This window comes from Physcomitrium patens, chromosome 5, assembly GCF_059467195.1.
Source record: "Physcomitrium patens ecotype Gransden chromosome 5, ASM5946719v1, whole genome shotgun sequence".
Classification (NCBI taxonomy): Eukaryota; Viridiplantae; Streptophyta; class Bryopsida; order Funariales; family Funariaceae; genus Physcomitrium; species Physcomitrium patens.
This window is the reverse complement of record NC_143414.1, coordinates 12,774,299-12,791,518: the sequence shown is the minus strand read 5'-3', so window position 1 is coordinate 12,791,518 and position 17,220 is coordinate 12,774,299. Positions and strand designations below refer to the sequence as shown.

Sequence of the window (17,220 nt, the reverse complement as noted above, 5' to 3'; positions counted from 1 at the left end):
TTTACAAGATTCTTTATTGGCTCCCATGTGCGTTTACTAATACCATATCCACGCCAATAGACAAAATATTCTAATTTATTTCGGTATCACCTTGAATCTAAGACTTCTTCTACTTCAAACTCTTCATTATTGTCCACTTCTATAGAAGGAGGTGGAACTTGTTGTCTTCTTGGTATGTCCACTGTCTTGTATGGTTCAAGAAGAGACACGTGGAATACTGGATGGATTTTCATTGACTCTGGTAGATGTAAACGATATGCAACTGGATTGATTTGTGCAGAAATAGAAAATGGTCTCAACCTTCGATAGTCCAACTTGTCACAAGGACGAGTGGTCTTGATATTGCGACGAAGTAGCCATACCTTATCACCCAAGACGAATGATGGTTGTTCCTTTCGATAGACATCTGCATTAGCCTTTTGTTGTTCTTGAGCCTCTTTTAACTGTGCCTTCATCGTTGCATGTAGCTCTGATAAATGAATTGCCAAATCTTTCGCAGCAGGATTATCAACTTTTGAAAAGTCAAAAGTATCAAGTCGTGGATGATAACCATAATTAGCAAAGAAAGGTGTTTGTTTTGTAGAAGAATGTACTGTGTTATTGTAAGCAAACTCTGCCAATGGCAAAAGAGTTGTCCAATCATCTTGTTGGTAATTAATGGTACATCTTCAATATTGCTCCAAAACTTGATTAACATGCTCCGTTTGTCCATCAGTTTGAGGATGGAATGTCGAAGATAGTTTTATATCCACTTTAAGAATCTTGAAAAGAGTCCGCCAAAATCTTGATACAAATTGAGTTCCCCTATCTGATATAATATCCTTGGGTAATCCATGATAGCGATAGATATTGTCAAGAAAGAGCTTAGCTGTTTCTTCACCTGTGATAGATTTTGTACATGGTACAAAATGTGCCATCTTGGTAAAACGATCTACTATCACGAATATAGAGTCATAAGAACCTGAGATTGGAAGATCCATGATGAAGTCCATAGAAACAAAAGACCATGGTTGTTCTGGAATGGGTAATGGCTGAAGAAGTCCAAAAGGTCGATGATGAGGAATTTTCGATCTTGAGCAAACTTCACATGATTGTACAAAATCTTTAACTGCCTTCCACATTTGAGGCCACCAAAAATCCCTAGATATCAGCTCCAAAGTCTTATTATATTCAAAATGTCCTGCTGCTGGGAAGTCGTGACGAGCTTGAAGAACACGTAAACAAGCTTCTCCTTCTGGAATATATAGGCGTCCTTCGAAATAGAGTAGGTTGTTCTTGAATTCAAATTTAGATGGATTATGAGATTTAGAAGAATTGTTCTTGATATCATGAACAAGAGGGTCTGAAGACATACTTAAGTAGACTTGCTTAAGGAAAGTTAAATCAACAGTCAATGTTGATTTTATTGCTCGAAGATGAAATTATTCCGGCTTCAAGAGAATCGTTCTTTGTTGCTCAAAAGCTGCATCTCCTTCTTTTGGTACAAGATAAGAACGTTTAGACAAGGCATCGGACAAACCTTGTTGTTTTCTTGGCCGATAAGTGATGATGAGCTCGAATCTTGATAAAGACATGCTCCAACGAGCTTGGCGACGATTTAATACGCGTGCTGACATAAAATATTTGAGGTTCTTGTGATCCATATACACGGTGACTGGACTAGAAGCGCCTTATAGATACTGACGCCATTCTTGAAAAGAATCCACAATTGCAAGAAGTTCTTTGTCGTGGATCTCATAATTGATTTCTGCTGTTGAGAATTTTTTTGAATGAAAGGCTACTAGATGAAGTTTGTCATCTGTTCCCATTTGTGATAAAATCGCACTCAGAGCAAAGTTTGATGCATCTGTTTCCATAAAGAATGCTTTGGAAAAATCAACACGATACAAGATTGGTGTAGAAATAAACGCTGTCTTCAAAGATTCAAAAGTAACTTCCGCTTCTTGATTCCATTGGAGTTTGTCTTTACAAGTCAAACGTGTAAGTGGAGCTGCAACTCGAGAGAAGTCTTTGATGAAGATCTGATAGTAGTTGGCAAATCTCAAAAAACATTGGACATCTCTTACCGTTTTTGGGATCTTCCAGTCTATAATAGTTTGAACTTTCTTAGGATCCATCATAAGTCCATCATTTGAAATGATGTAACCTAAGAAATCGACTTGAGTAGTGTGGAATACACACTTTTCTATCTTGGCATAGAGTCCTGCATCTCTTAATTTTTGTAACACACGACGAACATGAAGTTCATGTTCTTTTGGATTCTTAGAATAGATCAAGATGTCGTCTAGATAACATACCACAAAATCGTCCAAAAACTCTCGAAAAACATCATTCATTAGATGTTGAAAAGCTGCTGGTGCATTTGTAAGTCCAAAAGGCATGACATTGTATTCAAAATGTCCATACCTAGTTTGAAACGTAATCTTCCATTCATCTCCTTCTTTGATGCGTACTAGATTGTATGCTCCTCGAAGATCTACTTTTGTATAGATCTTAGCTTGATTCAGTTGATCAAGAAGTCCGGATATTAAAGGTAGTGGATACCTATTTTTGATGGTAATCTTGTTGAGTCCTCGATAATCAACACACATCTGCAATGATCCATCTTTTTTCTTCACAAATAGAATTGGAGCTCCTACCGGAGATTTAGAATGGCGTATGAAATTCTTGGCTAGATTTTCTTCAATATACTCCTTGAGCTCAGCCAACTCATTTTGTGATAAACTATAGATTGGTCCGAATGGCGGTTGTGCTCCTTCTTGAAGGTCAATTGAGCAATCATAGGGACGATATTCCGAGAGTGTATCCGCATTCTTTTTTTCGAATACATTTTGAAATTCTTGATATTGGCTTGGAATGCCACTTGAAGTCTTTTCACCAGTAGAAACGAGTGTAGCATAAATAATGTATGGTGATTCTTTCATAGCAGCATGCAAGAAAGCTTTTGCACCTATAAATATGGGTTTAATTGAACTGGACTTATGACTCTCTACTTGCTTAACTACACTGTTAGTTATACTTTTAGAGAAAGTGAGAGTTCGGGAAATCCAGTCTATTTGAGGGTTGTATTTTTCTAACCACGATAAACCTAAAATGACTAGATTAGAGAGAGATCTAATGATATTAAATACTACAAAACTATTATGACCATTGATTATTACTTCTATAGGAAGGGTTTCGTGAGTAATATCTCTAGAAGACAATGGACGACCATCTATGACTTCTATATGAACAGGTTTAGTTTTCTTTACTAAACATATGCTATGTCTTTTAGTAAATTCTTCATCTAAAATACACGCTGAGGCTCCTGAATCTAACAAGGCAGAGACTTTGTAATGTTTAGGTCCTAAAATAACATTTAATGTAAAACAAGGAGAAGGCTCTGAGGAGAGAATAGGACCTTTACTAGAAGTTGTGCAAGGTTCCAGCCGCACAGTCCCTATTGTAACTCGTTTTTCGACATATTATCTTCTTTCACAGCCATACTCTTCATTTTGTGATTGCATCGTTTCTTTGGACAATGCTGAGCAGTGTGCTTTGGTTCTCTACAATATAAACATAATCCTTCTTGACTACGACGAGTCTTTTCTTGCTCAGTAAGAGGTTTGAAACGTACTGCATCAGTTTGCATATCCTCTACTTCCGAATGTATGTGTTGAAGAGATGTTGGTATTGCCATTGAATTATGGTAACGTTGAAGTCCACTTGTACAGTTCTCAGATCGGAATTCAAAAAGGCGATTGTCGCACTTCACAGCAAAGTCAATTGCTTGACTCAATGTTTGAGGATCAGGTAAGTTGAGCATTAATTTTTTTACCTCATATTATAATCCGTAGAGAAATTGGCTAATAAGTGCAGCATCATCCCACTTGATATCAGTTGCAAGTTGTCGAAATTGTAAAGCATATAACGTTACTGATCGATTGCCTTGTCGTAAAATACGGATCTTATTGGTTGCAACACGAATTGCATCATGTTCTCTGTACATGGATCAAAACTCTGCCAAAAAAGCCTCTAGATTATCCAATATTGGATCTCGTCGTTCAAGAAAAGATGAAAACCACGATAGTGCCGAACCTGAAAGAAGCGTATCAATGAATCTAACTTGTGATCCTGGAATTGGATAGCTTTGGGGTTGAAGTTCAATCACAAGTTACACTTGATTGATAAATCCTCGAAACTTGGATCTAGTGCCATCAAACTTCTCGGGTAGGGCAATTCTTGGTTCTCTAATATTTGAAGGGTGTTCCACCATAGGAGAAAGGACATGGTTTGGTGCAGATGTTGAAGCAGCTCCAACCATTTCTATATCTTCACTTCCTGCCAATCTTATTGCTCCTTGTGGTGGTAAATTGAGTTGATGCATTGCAAGCATTAACTTCCTCAATTGCTCTTGCATTTGTGCCATTGCACTCTTCATTTGAACAAGTTCTGCCATGATAACACTTAGAAGAGAAAAGATGTCTAATATCACTCAAGACAAATAGAAGGGAGGACTTGGGGACAAAGAAAATACTAAGGACAATATCTATTTAGAAGAGGGTAATCTGCAACTTCTAATACGCTTATATCTTATCAAGAAAAAAGGGTAATCCACTCTTAATCAAGATTAGACAAAGCTCTGATATTGTAGGTGTACTCTTGTCAATCTGTCAAGGACAAGAACTCGATGAAAAATAATTCAGACAAGTGAGCCTTCAATCAAAGAGAGGTAACAAAATATAAATAAACAAGTATATATATTGAAAGAGAAACTGGAATGGCTATTGCCAAAAGACAAGAAAACTAGAGACCCTTGAAACTAGACTAGAAGCAAGAAAGGAGTTGACAAGAGTGAAGAAGCCTTCACTCTTGTCTCTATATACACTATCTAACTAGGGACTACGTGGCGACGTTCTATAGGACCTCCAATATGTGTTGACTTTGTAGGACACATGCCTTGACTTACAAGGCAAGTTTTTCTACGTGTGGGCCACATAGTTAGCTTGATCTTCAAGCTAACAACATGTGTGGCACATGGCCAACTTGTTGACCACGTTTCTAATCCAAAAAGTCAATTAAAGACACCTATGAAGTCAAAGCAATGTCTAGGAAGTTTTTAGGAAGCTTCCATATTAAATATTATAGAATTAACTTACTTTTATCTACTTTTACTTACTTCTACCTATTTCTATATGTAATTATTGGCTTACATGATTATGGCTATGACTTGTAGTGGAATATGTATATCTGTTTATGTTCCTTTTAAATGGTTTTTTTTTTTTTTTTTTTTTTTTTTTTTGAGTTCTTGCATGTATGTGCTTTGAAATGCAGTGACAATTCAAACTTATAATTATAATTATTAAGTCGGCTTTTTAATAATATTAATATATATATATATATATATATATGAATTTTAAATATGAAGATATATATGTTTAATAACTTTGAACAATTGACTTATGAACAATGATTACTACTTATATTTACAAAGTATTTATTTCAACATAGTAATATGTTTTGAGGTATAAATAATAATATTAAAAATAATATTTCCGTTTAATTATTTTTGTGACTAAATAAAATATATTATCTTATTTTTTATTTTTTTAAAAAATTACGTGTAAATATTAGATTATTAGAATGAAAATTTTTAGAATAGATTTAAATTAGAAAATTTTAAATGTGTATTTTATATACATAATTTTTTCATGTAATTTTCTTAATATTAAAGATAAGTATATTTAACTATTTATAAATATATAATATTTAAGATATAAATATCTATGATAAATGAAGTTATATCATATACTCATCAATACTAATTAAAGTAAGGACATGCATTTCTCTCTCTCTTTCTTTCTTTCTTTCTATATATATATATATATATATATATACATATATACTTAGACATTCTAAATATTATTTCTATTTGAAAAAGCCTAATGGATTTTTGTTGATGAAAAAAAATAATTTTATATTTTTATGTTTAGGAATTTATAGTTTAAGTTTTAATTAAATTTAATAAATACTTTTAATGTGCTTTCTACTTTATATTGATATAATAAAGTTTTTTGAGCTAAAATCCTACTTTAAAAGATTGTCATTCAAAACCTTGATGAAATTTGTTTTAGTAGTTGAATAAGATATTTTCTACAAAGATCTGACTTCTAGAGATAGTGTTATCCTAAGATGTCCCAAGTAGATGATGAAAATAGAGTACATTATTCATTTGAGTGTAATCTTGAATTATTTTTTGATTTAAAAACAAAATTAAAAATTTTGAAAACAATTATAAGAATCTTCTAAAATTGTATAAATTTTAAATAAAACATAATTATTGGTATATATTTTTGTTTAAGATATTAGAAATAAATATCAATAAGTAGAAGTAGTTTAAAATTAAATTAGATTGTTAAAAATTACTTTATTAAATATTTCACAAGCTTAATAATTATAGGTTAGATTCAAAAGTGTCTTTAAAAGATCATGTAATTGTAATAATAATATCAAATTATAAATAGTATTTTTTTACTATATTATAAGTTTTTTAGACAATACCAGATTCAGTGAAATTTATTAGGATTTTCTTTTTACTTGAAGGATTAGTTTATTAAATAATTATTTAAATTTATGGAAAAAGAAATTTTTATTTATAAAATTAGGTAGCATGCATGCATGTTTTATGGTTAAACGTTAAACTTATATTACAATTTCTCTATAATATAAAATTTACAATAATAACCTAAGTCACAAATGTACAAAAAAATAATTCTAGCAATATAACATACATATGGCTATTTACGAATTTAGTCAATATTTAGGATGTATTTTTTATTTCTTTGAATTAAAAAAATTATCAAATAATTTTTTGTTTTTTATTTTTTATATTCAGTTATAAAAAATGAACATCTATAATATTGCGTTTTCTTTTAAAGACTAATTCTACAAAAAGAAAATTTTCTAAATAAATTCATAGATTAATTAAGTCTAAGTTTAATCAAATAATATATGCTACAAAGGCATATTTAAACTTTGCTAAAAGCTTGTTGAAAGGTCTTTTGAACCATTAATAATTTTGCATATGTAGATAAAAAAAATACATATCTATTGATTTTTTGTGAAACTTTTAATGTCATGTTTAGACCAAAGAATGATTAAAATACCATTTGATATAATACTTATTTGTAATGATATCACTTAATTTCAAAAAACTTACTTTAAATTTTATTTTTAAAATAATCTTTTTATTTAGAATCTTTATTTTAACTTTAAAATTGTAAAGTTGTAACAATTTAGATAGAATATTTAGTTATATTATAAATGATTATTTGCTAAATCAATATTTAGGCTCTTCATTTTTTAGTTGATTTAAAAAAATTCTAAAATATTCTTATAAATAGGTGAAAAAAAACATATAACAAAAATTATAGTTTTCTTTTGTATATTTGTTTATATCATCTTGCTATTAGCACCATTGGTTGAATTTTTATTTAAATAAATTTTATGAATAAAACAACATATTATTTAGATATCTTTATAAGATTTTAATAATTCTTATATGTGTTTATTAATATTATATGAATAATAATAATAATATATAGCATTTTTTAAAAATCTATAATGTCTTCTAAGTTAAATCTACTTTTTAATTATATATTTTTAAAATGCTTAGCTATGAAGGTAAAAATATATTTTAAACCTAAACTATAAGATAGCATCAATTAAGAGCTGTGTGTAATTTACAATATATATATATATATATATATATATATATATATATATATATATATATATATATATATATATATATATAGACATAAGAAAAGATACAAAACAAGTGAAAGAAAGACAATCAAACAAATACACACCCTAAAACTAATTACAATATACTTACTAGATTTTTTTATTTAATAATAAATAAAAAAATAAGTAATTTTAAAAAAATTATAGATAATTTTTTATCTAAAATATATAAATATATTTATATATTTATATATTGAATTTATTAAGAATAAATTACAAAAAATTCAAAAATTGAAAGCATATAATGGAAAAGTTAGCTGATTGGAATTCATTTAAATAATAACTTGAATAAATGATTAAGGATTTGAGCCTCACTAAGATCTACAAATGGTATATGCAATAGTCTAGAAGAGCCATAAAGAATTCCTCTTATATTTCTATTTAAATCTATCTAAGGAGGTATATATACAATCTTTTCAACTACTATTACTAGAGGTGTTGGCAACTCTAATTTGTATTAGTAAAACATTTTTTTTTGCAATTTTTATTTCACCATGTTATTCAAAAATACTAATTTTTTTCAAGGACCATCTAAATCCTTCAAACCTTGCTTTAATTTTTAATAATAACCTTAGAACAAAGCATTCATATTTTTAACAAAATCTTAAAAACTTATCTAAATTTTTCTTTAAACTTTTTAATTAAATTCTAAATATATTTGAAATTTTATTCTAATATTTTTAAGATATTAAAATTAATTAAAAGCTAATTTATTCTTATTTTTTGATTTTTCATAATAAAATAATCCAATAAACTAGAAATTTTATTTTTTATATAAATGCTTAAAAAGTCATGATGTTATTTATTTTATTTTTTATTTTTCTTCTTTATACTATTTTTAAATTAAAAATATTATTTATAAATATTTTAATAAAAACGAATATAACTAAAAAAAATGCTTAAGATATTGGTATTTAAAACTAAATCACAATCACAAGAAAGTAATATAGCAAATAGAATAATTGCCTATAAGACTTACTAATATTAAATTTTTATGGTTTTCTACTAAAACATACTCTTGTGACTTACAAAACCTTCTAAATCCTAATCAATACATAGATAATCGAATAAATCTTTACAACTTAAATTTTTTATATCTAAACAACATTAAAACATTAAATTCAACAATTCTACCACTTAAAATGTATTGATAGGTAGTATTTTCTTCTAATTTAATATATTTATTTATTTTTGAAATCAAATTCAAAAATAAAAAAATATTTTTAATTAATCTAATTTATTAACTATTTTATGAAAATAAATAAATTAAATATTATATATGAAATAATTTTAAGTATTAATTATCTAATTTATGAAAAAGTTCATATGTTTTGATATTACAATAAAAAAAAATTTATATCACTTTCAAATTCAAATAGATAACATTTTTTAAAGTTTTATATGTTGATTTTTAATTTATTTTTTATTCTTAGCTTATTTGGAATATTTTAAGATAATTAAATTAGAAAAAAAATTAAAAAGGGATTATAAAAAGTATTACAGTCGGTAAAAAATATTAATATGCGACTTAAAGTACAATCATTTATTTTGAAAAAGAAATAATATAAATAATAAGTTATTTTTCTTAACACAATATATAAGGTTCTTTTCAAGATAATTTATCATTTACTTTATATAATTAAGTATTATATAACAATATATAAGAAACATAATAAAAATATGTATAAATGGATTTTTTTAAATTCTAAGAAATATATTAATAATAAGAAATTTTTAAGGTCATTATAATTACTATAAATCATATTTAAGTTAGAAGTATCAAACATACTTGTACTATTCAAGTATTTAAAAATAAATAGAAGTATGTAGAAATAAGGTAATTAGATCATATCATCTTCAGGAAAAAACCAAAAAATATTTTTTGATGAAAATTAGATTCATATACAGATGTATACTATATAGTGAGAGCAACTTGTCTTAAGAAAAAAAAAATCAAAGAACAATTCAAAAATCCACCAATAAATTATTGTAATAATTAACTATATGGTCTCTAAGCCTTAAGACTTTTGTTAAATTTCTACATAGCTTTCTAATTTATTAGAATGTACAAAATAATGATAGAAATATATATATATATATATAATATTTTACCGAATAATAGCCATTGTATAAACTTTTTAGTTTATAAACATATCTCTTCTTGGCTTTTTTTTTATTTATTTTTTATTTCTCCTTAGTCATTCTGAAGAAATATTTTTTTTGATTAGTTTCTTTAAATTTTTGCTCTTTAAAATTTTTTTTCTTCTTATTCACTCTTAAGGATTTTTTTTTGATAAGTTTCTTTAAATTTATTTTCTTTAAGTTTTTAATTATATATATATATATATATATATATATATATATATATATATATATATAATATTGTTGTTTATTACTTAGAAAGAATTCAATTTTATTTATCCTGAAATGATTTTTTTTATCTATTATAAATTTTATAATTAATAAAGTTTTAGAAATAAAAATATTCGTACAGGATCCAAAGATATAGGACTATAGAGCAAAATATAAAAATATAAATAGAATAAGAACTCAAGTAGGTTTTTTAGAGTTTTAAAATTTAGACATGGTATATTAAGATTTTTTTTATTTTTTTATTTTTATTTTTTTACAAATTTACATAGTTTAAATTATAAAAGCCATTGACCACTTCATTTGATTTATAAATTTTTATTTTTATTAAAGAAAATCTTTAGGTGTTTTACTTTGCTTATATATTTGAAGAGTAAAAATGAAATTAGAATATAATAAAGATTTAGAAGAAAACTTCAACCGATTTTATATAAATTTATACACCAAAGTATTTTTAACATTATTGTCATTCAATACAAATGACTTTATTGATTTTCATGTTCAAAAACATTTTAACCAACCAAAATTGATCATAAAATTTAGAAGAAAGGACTTTGTGCAAAAAAAGATTTATTATAAACTAGTCGTATGATATATAAAAAAATATATATATCAAAATCAAAATCAAAATATTATAAATCTATCTGTATCTTATTAAAACTTGATCCTCTCAAGTTCTGATTTTTATGAATTCTAAAAATATAATAAAATCATTCAAAGTAATAAAGATGAATTTTACTTTTATTTTTTCCAACTTAAAAACCTAAAATGATTTTACAATAATTTAACAGACACCCCTTAGAAAAATCAAACTTCAGATTTGAAACTGAATCACCCACTTGAACAGTACTTAAAGCTTCAACTAGCAGCATTCCTTTAAAGATGACATCAACAATAGAATCACCAAAAATATAAAATCATACATTTCAAGAATTTCACTCTAGTGTTGTGCTTTCTTCAAACTCTTTACAATTGTAAAATCTACAATAATTCATTCATAGGGACACCATGAAAACGTGAAACAATTGAAGTGAACGCATTCATTCATGCACCCAAACTGGACAGCAAAACCTCATCTCAAGACACCAAAAGTTCCACATCAGACACAAACAATGAGGAGCAAGTGGGTGGATTCATAGTGAGACGATAAAAAGAAGAGCGCATTTATTGAAATGTGCTCAAATGACAATGTTGCAGAGCAAACTAGGAGCAAAGTTACAGCTCCTCTGCCTGAACTAGAACTAGAACTAGAATTTTGCGCGCCATCGGATGATTCAGCGTTGCCAAAGGAATGATGCGCAAAGGATGTAGATGAGGAACTCAAACATATCGTAGACGAGACTAGGAAAGGATCCCACCTCAGGTCCCGCACTGAGGGCCTCTTAGATTCAAGAGCCAAGCATTTCATGATGAATGCTCGTGCCTCGGGGTTGTTGATCTTCTGCAGCGAGTTTGGATACTACCCAGCCTTAACTTTCATGAAGATCTCGCGCATGTTCTTGCACTCCTCGTACGGGTACTCCCTAGTTAACATCTCCAGCACGCTCATGCCCAATGCATACACGTCCACTAGTTGGTTGTAGTCCAGGTCCAAAAGCTTTGGCGCCATGAACTCCGGCGTTCCCACGACCATGTCCAGCCTCACCTCTCTTATTTCTTTGACGAACCCCATATCCCCAATTTTTACCTCGCCCGTGTTTCCATTTATGAAGATGTTGTCACATTTGATATCTCGGTGGACTATGGGCGGCTTCCAGGTGTGCAGATACTCCAGCTCACTCTGGATTTGCTTCACCCAGCTCTTCAACGTGTTGATTTTCAAATGCTTCCCATACAGCTTGTAGTAATCTGCCAGGGTTCCAGAACTGAACAGCTCCGTGATGTTCACATTCATGTTCGGGTTGTCGGCCTAGACCGCTTTGCAGCTGATTATTTTTGAGTGCTGCAGTGTCTGCAGCATTTTGCACTTAAGGTCGTGCACCTGCCATGGGTTGGCGTCAGCACCGAGAGCGACATGATTCCAAGACACCTTAGAGCCTTGCTCCTTGTCGAATGCATTATACACCACCTTGATGGAGCCCCTCCCCAAGACCTCTTCGTAACTGAGGAGCTGCATTGATTCAATTTTGATTTTTATAAAAAAAGACATTTTTTTGTAAAATTTCTTTGGCTATGGGAGCAACAACAATATCCTTGTAGCATGGTACTATGCTTATTAAATGAACAATTACAATATGTCATAAACAAACTTCAAGAAAATTAGTTGCTTGAACAATTATATTAATAGAACCACAATTTTAATAACTTTTAATTTACTAACTATATACAATATAGTTAGTAACTTTTAATTTTCTATAAGAAAATGATTTTATAACTAATCACTCAAAAACTAATATTAGAGTGTGGTTGAGGTAAACTATGGCATGTAACATATTAAGTTACAAATTTTGAAGTAGGAAAAATTGTCAAAAGGACAAATTATAGGTTGTGGCAATTAAAGGTAAAAATCATGTTTTTACGTTAAGAATTGTACAAATTTTTGAAAAAGGTGAAAAGGATTACAAGGAGATTAACTTTAAAAAGATTAAAATTAAGATTAATTAAGTTTTGCAATAAAATCTAGTATAATATTATAAGTAGGATATTAATACTAAAAATATAAACAAAAATAAAATAATATTAATATAAAAAATTTGATAAATCAAATATATCTAAAATAATAATTATATTTTTTAAATAAAAAATTTAAAAAATAAAAAATAAACTATATTATGTATGTTTTAAAATAATTGGTCTTTTACTTATATATTATGTAACAAATTAATTATATTAATGGAAACAAATATGACCTAAAAAAGAATAAAATTTGATAAAATTTGCATTTAAATTTTTAATATTACTTTGAAAGTATTAAATAATATATTTTATATTCTTAAATTACAAGTAATTTTGTCTTTGTAGATGTAATAGATATTATTTGTTATAATTAAAAAGTTAAAGTGAAAGATTTAAAAGTTTTTTGAAAAAATTTACAATTAAAGAATAGTAAAATTGAAAACTTATATGAGCTTTTAAAAGATATTTGATAACTCGTGTTCTTATATCTGTTGAAAAAATAATAAATAAATAAATAAATAGACATAATTTAATTATTGCATATACAACTTAGACACACAAATGATTAAGGACTTAAAGAATTATATAATATTAAAATTTTAAAATTATACATTCTTGCAAAGTAGAATTTTTAAAATACCAGATATTTATAAAGATTTGATATTTTAATTAATTATAGTAAATATAGTCTAGACTAAATATACTCAATTATCTTATAACCTATATTTCTTGCTTTAAAAACTTTTGCACTATTTTTTCTTTACAAAATAAAATATATAATAAATAATAAAAATACGTATTTTTAAAAATAAAAAGTATTTCAATTTGCTATTTGAAAAACATACAAAAGACTAATAGCTGTAAAATTAGAAGAAAGATGAAGTGTTCAAAATCTGGCAATAAGATTAAGTATAAATAATTGAAACATACATAAATATAAATATTTAAATTAATTATAAATCATTCTTTTATTCTAAGCACTCTACAAAAAATATAAGAGAACTTAAAATATTAGAAGCAATATTAAGTTGAAACTCAGTTTTAAGATTAAATCTAAAAATATTGCTAGTGTCTTTGTGTGTGTATATATATATATATATATAGATATATATAATAATGATTGAGAATAGACATCAATAGAAATATAGAGTAGTAGACTTGTAAAATATTTTAGGCTTATAATTTTTAAATATCTAATTTATATTTAGATTCGATTGATAAAAAGTTAAAATTTAGATTAAAAGAAATACTTCTGTATCTTTTTAGAAAATAAATATATTGTAAAATGATACAAAAGGTCAAATAATAATTCAATTAAGATCATGCTAAGTAAAGACGTACAATTTACTAAAGCTTATATGCTAAAACATAATGATTCATTTAAGAAGAAGAAAAAAAAAATTATTTGATTTTTTTAAACTAAAAAAATGATACATTTAAATCCTTACATATTTTTTAGAAAATCTTAGATTCTAATACATTTGAGATAGTTAATAATAAAACAGATTAAGTTTGAAGTAGTAGAAGTCATAGAAAAACTTCTTAACAAAGTTGGCTATATAAGTATAACAATTTTTTTTAATTATTTAAATTTATATTTCCTTTAGATTATAATAATTTACATGCAATAAAATTAATTTAATCAAAAGACAATGAAAAATAAAGAAATAGAGTTTTTTTTATAAGAACTACACCTGAAAATTAAAGTCGTTACTTAATATAACCTTGCAAATAAATAAACAAATAAAATTTGAGAATAAGTAGTTGTAAAAAAAATATGTATTCTTAAAATATATATATATATATATATATATATATATATACAAAAAAATAAAAAATCTTCAATAAAATAATTTTACTTATAATAAAGATTATTTTTGTTTATATATTTGTTAGTAATTATTGTATAATGTAATTTTAAAATATAGTAGTTAGATAATATTTTTATTATATTTATTATTTTAATTATAAAAAATAAAAGATAAAAATTACATAAATTATACCAAATATTGTAAAAGACCTAAAAAAATTATATATTTAGGTTTAAAAAGCCATTTTATACATTACAGCAAAGTTATGAGCAATGATTTAAGTAATTTGAGAATTTATGGTAAACTAAGGATATTATTTAAATTAATTTTTTATTTTATATTTCAAAAATTAAGAAATGATAATTCATATAAATATGTTATATTTTTATTGTATATTGATGGTATATTGGTTGCAACAAAGAAAAATATTCTTAAAAATAGATTAAAGACGAACTTAAGTAGAGAATATTATATAAAATATTTAAGATTTTTTTAAAGTACATTAGAAATTTATATCCATGTAGATCATGCATGACATAGAATTTAGGTATCATATGGAGAACATGGAGAATACTTTTAAAAAAAGATTGATACACTTTGGCATTAAAAAATAATAATTAAAACTAATATGTTTATTTCTTAATATTCTAGTTAATCACATATTTAATTTGATATATAAGAAATATGGATAAAAAAATTTAATTATATATCTAGTATTTTATATATAAGTGTAATAAATACTTGGATATATACAATACTCTATAATATAACTAACATCTTATATTATATTAATATAATTATTAGATGTAATATAAAGTTTTTTAAAAACCATTAGATAGTAGTGAAATAGATACCTTGCCATCTTAAATAGATTATAAATATTTGAAATATGTTAATATAAAACTTGAGAAAAAAAAATAAAAAAAAAATGTCAAAAGCTTTGTTAATATTGATTTGATTTAAGACTTATATAAAAGAAGATGTACTATATATTATGACTTTACAATTTTTGGTGGATGTATAAGTTAGAGGTCTATTTTATAATTCTCAATAATATTTTCAATCACAAAAAAAAGTATATTGTCTTTACAAAAATATTTTTAATATTAATAGTATTATTAAATATATTTAATATATTTATTTTGATATAATTTTAGACTTTACCTCATTGCAATGATCAAAAATATATATTAAATATATCATTCTAAAAAAAATAATATAGATATTAGACATCATTACATATAAGATTTTATTGTTAATAATAAGGTTTACTTAGAGAAATTAGACACAAAAAAGAATATAAGAGATATGTTAAAAATATTAGTAATAATTAAAATATTTAAGTTATTTTTGAACTTATATTAGATAAAAGAATATCAATTGTAGTAAAAAATAATATGTAAATAGTTGATATTGATCAAATAGAATCAATTTTTGTATCAATATCTTTTTTTAATAAATATAGAATAAATTTCTTTATTTTTATTTTATATTATATATTTCATATAATATAGATATTAGATATTATTATATTTTTTTGTTTATGTTATATATTTCATATGTTTTATGTTAAAATACATTCACTTGATAAAAAATTAAACAATGATAAATCTATTTTCTTAGTTTAGATTTTTTTTCTTGTAATATGTATTTAATCTTTGGTTTTTTTAATAAGAAAATAGATGTATCTAATTAAAAGATTCATGTTGAATGTAATTTTAATTTATTGATACAATCAAAAAATATTTGACTATATATATATATATATAAAATTGATAATTTAGAATTAGTTAGATTTTTATATATTACTAAAAAATGTCAAAATAAAGCTATCTATTAAGTTTCAATAGAAGTTAATGGATAGATTAAGAAGTCTAGCTATTAAAATTTCTTCTACTTAAACTTATAATAGAAGTCCAAGCTACATTGATACAATTTTTACTATAACATGTTTTCATTTTTACTTAACATTTTTTTAAAAACTTCTTAAGTATATAGAAGAAATATAATAGGAATAGCGTAAAATATGTGATACTAATCTAATGGTCTTAATAGAAGTTGCATTCTATTAAAATTTAATAATTTGAATAAAAATTGTGGTTGTAAAAAGTATATTTTTAAAAACCATCTTTTATATTAAAATGATTTTAATCTAATCTAAATATTACTAAAAAATAAAAAAATTATAATTAAGATTTTTTTTATAAATGGATATTGAAACCTATCAAATATCATTAAATAATTATATCTACATATATAATTTTATTCCAAAATAAAATATTTCTTATAATTCTAAAAATATTCTTACTCATAATAGCAAGAAAGTTATAAAAATAAAAATAAATAGAAGTAAAAAGAAGTCTTTATAATTGTGAGTTCTACCAATATATCTTAATTAGTAGATTTTCTTAAAAACAATGTCTTAAGTTGTTTAGATACAAAAATATTAACATTAGATAGTCTATTTGATCATCTAATTACTTATGAGAATTTAGAAGGTTTCATAAATTATATGAGTCTTGTTAAGAATTTAATTAAATTTTTTCTTGTTAATAGAATTTAATCAAATTCAACTGAGTTTAAAGAGAGAGAGGCAAATTATCAAATAGGAAATTTTAAAAAAAAATAGAATTTAATC

The 17,220-nt window shown here is 25.3% G+C and overlaps 1 protein-coding gene across 1 annotated transcript; it reads right to left on the bottom strand.

The window, feature by feature from the left end:
* Window positions 1-10,383: 10,383 nt before the first annotated feature.
* On the bottom strand, window positions 10,384-12,824 carry LOC112282821 (putative serine/threonine-protein kinase WNK7). Its single transcript, XM_090250862.1, has one exon. It carries the CDS (start codon window positions 12,047-12,049, stop codon window positions 11,615-11,617), a length of 435 nt encoding a protein of 144 aa, XP_090106988.1. The 5' UTR covers window positions 12,050-12,824; the 3' UTR covers window positions 10,384-11,614.
* Window positions 12,825-17,220: the final 4,396 nt, after the last annotated feature.

Excerpts from the sequence above, each read along its gene's own strand:
- LOC112282821 (XM_090250862.1), bottom strand. The coding sequence starts at position 12,049 with ATGAATGTGAACATCACGGAGCTGTTCAGTTCTGGAACCCTGGCAGAT.